This window comes from Paracoccidioides brasiliensis (assembly GCF_000150735.1).
Source record: "Paracoccidioides brasiliensis Pb18 unplaced genomic scaffold supercont2.18, whole genome shotgun sequence".
Classification (NCBI taxonomy): Eukaryota; Fungi; Ascomycota; class Eurotiomycetes; order Onygenales; family Ajellomycetaceae; genus Paracoccidioides; species Paracoccidioides brasiliensis.
In genome coordinates, this window is record NW_011371375.1 from 104,348 (window position 1) to 115,912 (window position 11,565).

Here is an 11,565-nt window from a genome sequence, read left to right on the forward strand (position 1 = left end):
AACGAAGTGTTTCTGCGGGGCTGATACAGGGTTCAGAAATCGGCTATGAAACATCAGAAGATAAATTGATTCATGGTAGCTGTTCCACCCTAAGCTATCAATGAGCATGACCCGAGGGTTCTGGTGCGCCAGGTCATGTTGTAGCAGTGAGTTGTGATTCTGTGAACAAGCGTCGAATTTAGCAAGACCGTATATCTTGTTCCCCTGCAACGGCGGAATTGTAGGCTTCTTGTTCAAACGATATCTCTGGATCTATATCTTGCTTTCACTTGAATTGATTCTAAAATTTCCGCTGTCCATAGTCCATGCTGGAAGTTTATGCATTGTCCAACTGAGAGTGTGCCATCCCATCAGACTTGCAAATGGAATTCTGGGGATCTCAAGATGTCATTGGCCCGCAGAAAATTGCTCAATTGCGGGATAAACCCTTTTGAGTTGCTTGGCTAGTTGATGAACTTGCCGTACGCGCGTAACCTGCATTATCTTAGTTCGTGACTGATCTTTGTTTTCTCTCTAATCTCCTTGATTGCGGGTGGCACTATTTCCAACTTTCTCATACTGCTCGATGGCTGGGATAGCAGATGCCCATGCGTATATCGCAATTAGTAATACTCTCGCATGTTCAGAGCGCAGTTTGGGAGAGCTTCCACCCAGGGTTTTCATTCTCTTCATCAAAATGATCGAGTCTCATTGACTACTCCATAGTTGATCGAAGATAGTGCAGCTGATGCACATTTAAACCTGCCATGTATGCAATCTTGGGTTATTCAACTCGGATGATTGACTTTCTTAAGGTATTTCCAGGCTTCTAATGTCCTTGGATCCAACCATTTTCTGGCACAAAATTTGGGACAGATATTTAACTCTGTAGTTTGCAGCAGGGCAATTTTTATAGGGCCCGACTATTGGGATTTTGGCGTAAATAGATTAACGTCCACGTATTAAATTGTCAAAATTATCTGTTGATCCTTAGTCTTTTCCTTTTCCCCCTTTCATTATCATTATTTTTTTTTGGTTGGTTTGTTGCTTTACCTTGTCTTGGAATTTTTTTTTTTTTTTTTGGCTGAGTTTGCAGATCCTGCCGCCGAGGAAACGGTGACCAGCCATAGTTATCCCTCGTAGGGTTGAGAACCTTTGCAACCACTTAGCTGCATCTCACCATCCCCTATCCCTTCTGCAGGTTCGTTTGCAAGATCGGTCCACCCTCAAGGCGGATGGGCTGGTTGAGTCCGGGAGAAGTGACCGGCGGTGGAAAATCCAAGTCTCTTAAGCGAATCTGAGACTTGGGAATAGTTCGAATTCCGAAGAGGGAGCCTGCAAAGAGAGAAATGAGGAATGGAAACATTCTGACATCCTAGGGAGGAGTCTTGTCATGTTAACTGAAAAGTTCTCATTTCTTGGACATTAGGTTAGTCTTTGTTAAACTAACTATGGGGTATAAATCAGGCATATCCCAGAATTATGTCCTTGACTTCTCATCAGCATGCTTCCAGATCACAACCTGGGAAATCCCAATTTCGTATCGCCTCTGAAAAAGTGCCATCTGTTGAAACGATGTTGCAGCATAGAGGGATATCAGATAACGTTTTTAATATAGGAAAAGAATGACAATTGAAAACGCCATTCGGTGAAAAAAAAAAAGAGCACCATCGGTGGGACATCTCGGATCACCTTCACCCAGAGAAAGTGAAACCCGGAAAATATTTTTGCGAAAATTGGGCCAGACTGGGAGAATCATATAAAATTTAAAAACATGGAAAGCTAGTGCTTCTGGAAATCGCCTCATCGGATAAAATCGGGAAAAATAGTACAGTATGGTATCGAAATCGGTCGCAAAAGAAGAATAGAAAACCATGGTGGACGAAATCACTCCTCAAAGGAGGGGAAAAATTCTCTGTTGAGATCAGAATTTCCAGTAAAAACAACCAAACATCATTTGACGCAAGAAAAGAAAAAAAAAAAGAAAGAAAGAAAAAATCCATGGATCGAAGAAAATCATCTCGTGGAAACCGCGAGAGGGAAAGAGAACACACGGAATGCTGTGCTTGGATGCTTATCCTGTAAATCGACTTAGCCTTCTCAATCCACGTTGAACCTGAGATTTTGTCTGCGTGGGTGCGTCCCAGTACCCATCAACGTTCCATCATTTTTCCGGCCCAGCAAAGTGACTTCCCCACCCCTACTTGCGGTGCAGACATTGTATTGTGCGTGCAAAGATGTTGCGAAGAGAAGGCAACTTTGCTTTCAGGCTCGAAAACTTCGGCTCCTTGTTGTTTGTCTTGACCACCTTGGTCTCCAGCTCGGGCCAGGCTGCGTACTCGTTGACAATTGAGCTATCATAGATGACGCCGTATCCTATCAACATACGCAGAATAGCCTTATTGCGCACGTGTTTCACAGCATTCAATGGGGAGCCATGGCGTCCACCCTTGGAGTTCACATCGGCACCTTTCTTGAGCAGCAAGCGGATGATGGGCAGATTCTGTTTGCGAATGACAGTTTGGAGGGTCGAACGCTTGGGGTTCATGGCAGCCAACGCATTTGGATCAGCACCGGCTTGAAGCATGTCCTCAACAACACGAGTAAGACCCGCTTTCACGGCAAGGTGCAAGAGCATGGGATTCTTGGTTCGAACAATCAGATTTTGACGTGATTTTCGCAATGTCTCGCTGATACTTTGCGAAGATCCCCTTGACAAGAGTGACGTATTTCGCCACATTGTCGCTCGTGGTCGAGATGTAGGCCAGAACGCGGGGATTATCGCGCATAAGTACCTGAAGTCTGCCGTTGCGGTCAGGAACACGGGTTATGAGTCCGTTGGATTTTTCAAAATGTGGTGCAACCCCTGGACGCTCGATGAGCTTGACAAGGGCATCAAGTGTGCTGAAACGCGCCGCGAGCTTGACGTTGTATGTCGTGACTCGGATACCGCGGTTGAGGAGCAGGACAGCCATATTTTCGAGATTGTTGTGGATGGCAAAGTCCAGGGCGTTGTAGAAATAAGCGTCGGTGTCATCAATATCCGCCCCAAGGTCGAGCAACAGCTCGACAGCTTCGACGTTGTTGTTCGCCACGGCTACTCCGAGTGGGAGAATGGTCTTGTTGTGAACTGGATTGACATGTACCGCATGATCAAGGAGACGCTTCATCATCGGCACATCGTTTTTCAAAATGGATCTGACCAATGGAGTCAAGCCAATGACACCCTCTTCCTCATTCGGGGCTGATGTAGCGAAACAGAACGGAGGCCCAATCTGTGGTCCCCAAATTGGACGGCATGGGTGATTGGCGTTAACCATTCGACGGAAGACTCGCGGGGACGCACCAAAACGGCCGATTTGAACCCAAGACTGAGCAGAGCGTCGACGAATTCCAAGTTTTGCTTGTGGATGGCGAAAGCTACCGGATGCTCTCCCCTTCCGTAGAATTCGACCTGGTGGACGCCATAGCGGTGAAGAAAGGTTAGAGAACCCAGCTGGCCATGCTCCGTGGACAAGTTCATCAGATTGGATTGTCCACCTGCACGGATAACGCTTGTACCCCGGCCCAGGAGCAGACGCATGCAAGTGGTAAACCCACGGATAGAAGTGGCCCTCCTGCATCCATGCCTCGGGCGTTCCAGAGGTGACTGGGCGACGTTGACGTCTAATTTTGTACCTAAACACAGAGTGCCCGACTGTGATGATTCTCTTTTTGGCTTCAACAAGCTCGGGGTAATCATCCATGTCGGCATCAAGATCGTAATCATGCTTTGAGTTGAGCTCATACCCCATGACAAGAGGGAGAGTGGCTCTCAATTTGTCAAGGCAGAAGATTCCTTCGCTGCCAAACTTGAGGATTTTATCAGCAGGGGTATTTGTGAGAAGCAGCTGTCGCTTGATGGACCAGTTCCAGTCCTCTGAGCGGACGTTGTCAGTTACGTCTTTGGAGGGGAATTGAAAGAGAAGCACAGCAACACGAGATATATATGTACTTACTGCAAACCAAAAACGCGCGCCTATGACACATTCTTCCAATCCTCCTGGGTCTCCACGTCATCGAGACACGGCGATTGCTTCGAAGATCAAGCACTGGACATCATCATAGGGCATTTTGGCCCAAATATCGGGTTCAGCCTTCTTTTCATCCATCTCGACAGGTTGTCAATGGAGACTGGTAGGGTTTCTCGACGGTTGATAGTTGCCAAAAAGGGGGTGAAGGACAGGCCACGACCGTGTGGACTCAAAACTTTTTGACGCGACACACGAGAACGCGGACGGAGTGAATGAAGGGAAAGCTCCTTACGGGTTGGGCAATGGTAGGGACTTGGTTGGTGAGGTTGATGTAGCCCCTGGATACCTTTGATACAGATGAGAGGAGCTAGATGCAGAGGCTGGGATGATCTCCTGAAGTTTGGTCAGGTCAGGTAAAAGGGGCGGGGGGGGGGGGGGAAAGAGGGGAGAAACGAGAGACTCAATGGAGGAGTAGATGGAGAGGAAGGAGAAGGAGAGGAAGGAGATGGAGATAACGATGAGATGAAGGGATTTTGGTGTTGTTGATGGATGATGCCCAGGTGATGGGCATTTTTCATAACTGGGATGCACGATTAAGCAGACCGGGTGATGGGGATTAAAAAGCTGATGATGGAACTGAACAACTGAGAGATAGGGACACAACTCCAGAGACAATGTGGTCCAGCACTGAGAACACCAATAATGGCCATGAATATAGAGCAGTGTTTGATGTGCTCTGTGCATGAAAGAAGGACGGGTTAAGCAGGGACAATTTGTTTGCTGGTGATTCTTTGATACTCATGTAAAAAATCAACCTTCTTCAGACTCCAGTTATTCTACAAAAGGTTGATGTTGTTCATTGTGACTTGCCAACCGCTTTTGCAACCAGCGCACACCCCAAGGATCCGGTCCCCCTTTATTTACTCCATCAATTGCTGTCTGCGTTGATATGAATGAAGATCGACTGGGACGGAGACCAGGACAAACCAAAACAGCTTAACCCCCAGCCCGAGATCCGGTACATCTCACCATCTCCGGAAGGGTAACCTAACTATCTGATTCGAGTGTACAGAGGCGCGCGTAGTTTTTTCCGGCGAGATATGCCATCCTCGCTCCATTGAGCATGGCTGGAAGCATCATTAAACTCCTCTGGTAGTTAGTTCTTCAACCCAATATCTACTCAACTCCGTTCAGAGCAATTCCTCCGAACTCGAAGCAACCAATAGCCGGGCAACCTATTGAGCTGGACCTGGACCTGGACCTGGACCTTGGTACGTGTATGGGATGTATTAACGGTCGAATATCTGGGAAAGCGAGCGAGCGGGGCACAGGCTGGCTGTTCGTCACGTTACCCCTCGCTCCCCGCAATTCCCCATGCCCAAATAGCGGAATTGAGTAATAATAAGTTTAGCTATTTATTATTAACGTTAATACTGATTTAATTATCGACATTAAACTGGTTAATAGAGTTGGGAGAATGTACAAAAGTAAAAAAAAGTGGGCGCGGACGAAGTTCCGGCAAACCCCAGCGTGGTAATTGCCAATCACCGAATACAACCGCTCCAACTGCATTCATCCCATGCCACCCAGACATGCGTGGAAGTCTATATTGTTGACTGCAAGTGAAAAAAAGTTGCACGTTCATATCAATCAATCCCACCCACTGATCCGTAGAATTGCTACCCAGACCTTTCTCCCGAATCAACCACCAGAGCAATAGTTACGGCATAAACACTTATATATATCCACTGCCTCGGCAACAACCTCAAATCCACACCAACCACACCCTGAATCCGAATCCGACATGTCCTCCACCTCATCCCCCGCCCAGTCCCCCTCCCCCCAGCTCCACCTGTACAGCTACTTCCGCTCCTCCTGCGCTGGCCGCCTCCGTATAGCCCTCAACCTAAAACAGCTCCACCACACCACAACCTTCGTAAACCTGCTCAAGGGCGAGCAGCTCTCCGACGCCCACCGCTCCCTCAACCCTTCAGCAACTGTGCCCGTCCTCGCCGTCACTGCGAAGGAGGATACCAATACCCACTCCCCTGATCCTCCCACAAGCGCCGAGACATCCTTCCCAATCACCCAATCCATCGCCGCGCTCGAATACCTCGAGGACATCGCTACGCAACCCGCCCTGCTGCCCCCAGTGTCGGCGCCTCAGCTCCGCGCCCGTGTCCGCACGCTCGTCAACATCATAGCCTGCGACATCCAGCCCGTGACGAACCTGCGCATTCAGAAGAAGGTAAAGGCCTTCGGGGGCGATAATACCGCCTGGGCTTGCGAGCTGAACATCGATGGATTCACGGCGCTGGAGAAGCTGGTGAGCCAGTGGGCTGGCACGTACTGTGTTGGTGATGCCGTGACGCTGGCAGATGTATGTCTGGTCCCGGCGGTGTGGGCCGCGCAGAGGGTTGACGTGGACTTCTCGCCGTATCCGACGGTGAAGGCTGTATTTGAAAGGCTGGAGGGGCTGGAGGCGGTTCAGAAGGCGCATTGGAGTCGGCAGCCTGATACCCCAGAGGAGTTGAGGGGGTAGTTTTCTTTTTTTTTTCTTTTTTTTTCTTTCTTTTTTTATATTTAAACCACCACTTTAATATTTTACAATATTAGCAATGGTTGGGTGTACTGGGTTCAACTGGAAATTAACATGCATCCATCTAGCTATCTGATCAGAAGAAACACAAGTATATATATTTTTCATAAAGAAAATGACTCTATGTATCATAACAAATCAAACAACCAAACAGTATTGTTATATAAAATCCCTAGAGCCTAGGCGCTGGCAAAATGACAGCAGAACAGTCACCGAAGCCAACATAACTTCCCTCTTTACCCGCAGCGCCCCGCAGAATAACCTCATCCCCATCCTGCAAGAAAACCCGCTCCGTCCCATCAGCCAGCGTAATCGGATTCTTCCCACCATTGGTGCTCTCCAACAAGCTGCCCAGCGTCCCGGGCTTCTCGCCGGAGATCGTCCCGCTACCCAATAGGTCGCCGGTTCTCATGTTGCAACCCGTAATCGAGTGGTGAGCCAGCATCTGTGGGAAAGAGAAAAGCAGGTTCTTCGAGTTCGACTCTGCAATCTTCGTGTGCTTGCCGTTGACGACAAGAGTCACCTCCAAGGGTATATCATAGACATTCTCCGCCTTCTTCTCCTGGAGGTACGGGAGCAGCGGCCTTTCTGGGTTCAGCCCCGTAGTCCGGAAAGGCTCCAGGGCATCCATCAACACAACCCAGGGCGTGATGGTGGTTGCGAAGTTCTTCGCATTGAACGGACCCAGCGGCACGTATTCCCACGCCTGGATGTCGCGGGCTGACCAATCGTTCATCAACACGACGCCAAACAGGCAGTCCTCGGCCTGGTCGACAGGGATTGGCTCGCCCAATTTGTTGCCTCTGGCGACAAACACGGCCAGTTCAAGCTCCATGTCCAGTCTCCTGCAGGGGGAGAAGGTGGGTTCCTTGGGGTTGGCTGCGGGGTTGGCAAGGATCTGGCCGTTCGGCCGGCGCACGGGCTGGCCCGAGACGATCACTGATGATGCGCGGCCGTGATATCCGACTGGCAGGTGCTTGTAGTTGGGCTGGAGGGCATTGTCGGGCCCACGGAACAGAACGCCCACATTGTAAGCGTGGTTGAGACCGGCGTAGAAGTCTGTGTAATCGCCAATGCTGAGGGGGAGATGATTCGTAACGTCTCTTCGGGGGATCAAGGCAGAGCTTCTGAGGGCTTCGTTTGATTTGAGTAGTTCAGGGTAAGGGGTATCTTCTCTGAAAATAGCCTGCAGGTATTCTCGCACCTGGCGATGAACCGGTCTCCCAAGGGCTGCAAAGCCGTTCAACGTTGGCTGGGAGAAAACATCAAGGTGGTTGAACGAGTGCAATCGGGCAAACCCGCCTCCCGAGGCGAAGACGAAGAGGTCCAGGGCATAGTCGCCAATGGCAATTGCTGGATGAGGGGTAGATGAGGCCGCGGTAGAAATGATTCCAAAGGGGATATTGGCCAGGGAGAAGGGAGACTCCTTGGGAATCCGGAGCCAAGACAATGCCGTCATGATAAAGAGTATGGAGATAGTCCGAAGGAGAGACAATCGCTGCTGCACAGGTATGATATGTGGTTGGTGGCAAGGGCGGTGGAATCGAGAGCCGCTGCAACGGGGTGTAACTGCAGCAGCCCGAAGCTGATTTTGATCGGAAAAGACGACAAAAAAGGGAAACAGAAAACAATTTCATGAGCGCGGGTGTGTCGTTTTCCTGCCCGCGAAAGGAGACAACGTACCGTACCGTACCGTACCGTACCTGCAAGCCTGGCGTTGCCCTACCTGAATGGGCCCATTCCCCCCCTCTTCTTTTTCTTTTTTTCTTTTTTTTTTTTTTTTTTTCCCACCTTCGGGGCTCTTGTTCCCAGCCTTATAAAGGCGGCGCCCCCAATACTCATGCTTACCCACTACAAACAAGTGTTTTATCACCAAACGCTAGAAGTGCGGAAAGTCCTCCGCACGCTTACCATCGGCAGCGGGGGCGAACCCAGACATGTCACAGCCGACGCGCCAGTCCCAAGCGCTCGTTGACCGACAGTTCGCCTGGCAGCTCGGCTTTTGCTGCACCGGCAGGGTCCGGCCTAAAACACAACAACACGCGCGCACACACTGACAGGCACAGACACACCAACCCCCCCCCATCAATCACCTAATCAGGTCTTACGCACCTCCAATTATAGAGCGCTGGCGGCGTGTATATCTTTAGTATCTTAGAATCTTAATGCTAATTTATCCGAATGGGCCAATGTCCTGAATCTTGCAGGATAAAGAAAATGATACTGCTGCCCGTATATATATATATATATATATATATATGTATAAATATATATATGTATAAATATAACTAGGGTTGTTGGGTTGCATCAACCTTGCACAGATATCAACCGTCATTCAATATTCACTCGATATTCACTCAATATTCTCCTGAACTTCATCATCGGCAACTCTCTCTCTCTCTCTCTCTCTCTCTCTGTGCATAGGTGGATGGAATAGGTATTCCCTATATATGCCCAGCCAGAGATACCACGATCATGCCAGTGTCCAACTTCTCAACAAAGGAAAAATACACCTACCTCAACGGCTTTGGTTCCTATCATGAGTAAGCCCTGGTTTTTGGACGTAGAAAAGGAGAAACCAAATCTAATGTCTGCCTCAGATCAGAAGCCATTGAAGGCGCCCTGCCGGTGGGGCAGAACTCTCCACAGAAGCCCCCCTACGGCCTCTACGCTGAGAAGCTCTCGGGAACAGCTTTCACAGCCCCGCGCCACGAAAACCAGCAATCTTGGCTCTACCGCATCTTACCGTCAGCTGCCCATGAGCCATTCAAAGAAGTAGATCCCACCACCTACCACACCAGCCTGAAAAAGGATACCCACTCGATCAAGCAGATCCCCAACCAGCTGCGATGGAGCCCATTCGACCTCGACGAGCATGTGGACTGGGTGCGTGGATTGCATCTCATTGCCGCCGCGGGCGACCCGAGCATGAAATCCGGACTGGGAATCATGCTCTTCGCTGCCGGGAAGGATATGGGCAATGAGGCATTTTATTCTGCCGATGGTGACTTTCTGATCGTCCCCCAACATGGCGTGCTGGATATCCAGACTGAATTCGGCCATCTTCTCGTCCGCCCAAACGAGATCTGCGTCATCCCCCGTGGTGTCAAGTAGGTTATAACTCTCTTTCCCTCTTCTTTTCTTTTCTTCTTTTCTTTTCTTTTCTTTTCTTTTTCTTTAAAAAAAAAAGATGGCGCAGGAGAAAAATATTAAAGAGTATTTATAGTTAGAATGAAGCACTGACTTAACATATACTAAAAAGATACCGCGTCACCCTCCCCTCCGGCCCCGTCCGCGGCTACATCTGCGAACTCTACCAGGGCCACTTCCAGCTGCCCGAACTAGGCCCTATAGGCTCCAACTGCCTCGCCAACGCCCGCGACTTCCAAGCCCCCACCGCCTCCTTTATCGACGACGAGGGCAAATGCAACAACCTCAAGGGATGGTCCATCCTCTCCAAGTTCAACAACTCCCTCTTCATCGCCCGCCAGAAACACACCCCCTTCGACGTAGTCGCCTGGCACGGCACCTACTACCCCTACAAATACGACCTGGGTCGCTTCAACACCATCGGCTCCATCTCCTACGACCACCCAGACCCGTCCATCTTCACCGTCCTCACGGGCCCGTCGGACCATGCGGGCACCGCCATCGCGGACTTTGTCATCTTCCCGCCCCGCTGGCTGGTGGCGGAAGGCACCTTCCGTCCCCCCTGGTACCATCGGAATACCATGTCGGAATTCATGGGGTTGATTTGCGGTGACTACGATGCGAAGAGTGGGGATGGCTTCAGGCCCGCGGGGGGTAGTCTGCACAACGTTATGAGCGCGCATGGGCCGGATGCGATGACGCATGAGGCCGCGAGCAATGCGCCGTTGCTGCCGAAGAAGGTTGGGGAAGGGAGCTTGGCATTTATGTTTGAGAGGTACGTATTGACTTCAAGCCGTATTCTTTGAAGGGGCGATGAAATCAAATAATATATATATATATATATATTTTTAAAAAAAAAAAAAAAGAAAAGAAAAAAGAAAAAAACCCATGCTGACTTTTGATAGTACGTTGATGGTGGGTGTTTCTGAGTGGGGGCTCAAAACGTGCCAGAAGGTGCAGGAGGATTACAACAATGAGAGTTGGACACCGCTGAAGAGGCATTTCCAGAATCCTAACAAGCAGAAATAGGGAGGTGGGTTTTATGCTGGCGTAGCTCCCGGGAACGATTCCGAGACCTTCATACGTAATTTTAACTGCGCATCTTTGCCAGCTTATCATTCTGTGTAATTAGCTTTGTTGCTGTAGTTTGTTATGATGGATGTAGTTGCTGTAGTATGATATGTTATGGAGTATGATATGTTATGGATGTTTAAGTCGCTGTCTAGCAATCTATCCGCATTCTCCTCATTCGTAAGAATAAACCACCGTAGTCATACAACAGACCAAAGGAAAATGTGTTTATCTAAACATAAAATCCCTAATCCAAGAGGGCAAAAGGGTGGGGGGAAGAAAAGAAAAGTACAAGAAGAGAAGTAGAAGAAGAAGAGAAGAGTAGAAAAAGGGAGGGGGGGGGGGGGGGGGAAATAAATAAATAAATAAATAAATAAATAAATAGGGGCACACCCCAAAGGGCCCCTTCTCCTCCCATTTCTCCATCTCCTTCCCCATCGCCTCCCCCAAAAACCCCGGCAATATTTTTGCAAACGGGTTCCTCTTAACCCCCCTCTGTTTGGAAACGTTTTTCCCTATGGCCGCCCCAGGTGGAAAATCCTATTTTTCCTCTCTCCCCAAAATTTCGCGGGATTTTTTGCGGATTTTCTCGGGGAGAAAACACCGGTTTTCTTTCTTGGGATCCCGAAAAGGTTTTTTGTGCCCAATGAGATTTCCATTCCATTGCCAACAACAAATTTTGGGTCCCCCACTCTTTAAAGATTTAGCGCCCGGGGGGGTGTCTTTTCCAAAAATGCGGCAGATGAAGGAGGA

At 49.3% G+C, this 11,565-nt stretch overlaps 4 protein-coding genes across 4 annotated transcripts; 2 read left to right on the forward strand and 2 right to left on the reverse strand.

Moving 5' to 3' along the window:
* Positions 1–2,179: 2,179 nt before the first annotated feature.
* PADG_08462 (uncharacterized protein) lies at positions 2,180–4,008 on the reverse strand (the record flags this gene model as incomplete). The annotated part of the gene is made up of 3 exons (XM_010765478.1): positions 2,180–2,623; positions 2,697–3,898; positions 3,978–4,008. The coding sequence occupies 3 exons, from the start codon at positions 4,006–4,008 to the stop codon at positions 2,180–2,182; spliced, it is 1,677 nt and encodes a 558-aa protein (XP_010763780.1).
* A 1,788-nt stretch (positions 4,009–5,796) lies between these two features.
* PADG_08464 (maleylacetoacetate isomerase) lies at positions 5,797–6,534 on the forward strand (the record flags this gene model as incomplete). The annotated part of the gene is made up of 1 exon (XM_010765508.1): positions 5,797–6,534. One exon carries the CDS (start codon positions 5,797–5,799, stop codon positions 6,532–6,534), a length of 738 nt encoding a protein of 245 aa, XP_010763810.1.
* Positions 6,535–6,763: 229 nt separating this feature from the next.
* PADG_08465 (fumarylacetoacetase) lies at positions 6,764–8,050 on the reverse strand (the record flags this gene model as incomplete). Its single annotated transcript, XM_010765509.1, has 1 exon — positions 6,764–8,050. The coding sequence occupies one exon, from the start codon at positions 8,048–8,050 to the stop codon at positions 6,764–6,766; it is 1,287 nt and encodes a 428-aa protein (XP_010763811.1).
* Positions 8,051–9,066: 1,016 nt separating this feature from the next.
* On the forward strand, positions 9,067–10,770 carry PADG_08466 (homogentisate 1,2-dioxygenase; the record flags this gene model as incomplete). The annotated part of the gene is made up of 4 exons (XM_010765510.1): positions 9,067–9,134; positions 9,192–9,701; positions 9,854–10,516; positions 10,647–10,770. The coding sequence occupies 4 exons, from the start codon at positions 9,067–9,069 to the stop codon at positions 10,768–10,770; spliced, it is 1,365 nt and encodes a 454-aa protein (XP_010763812.1).
* Positions 10,771–11,565: the final 795 nt, after the last annotated feature.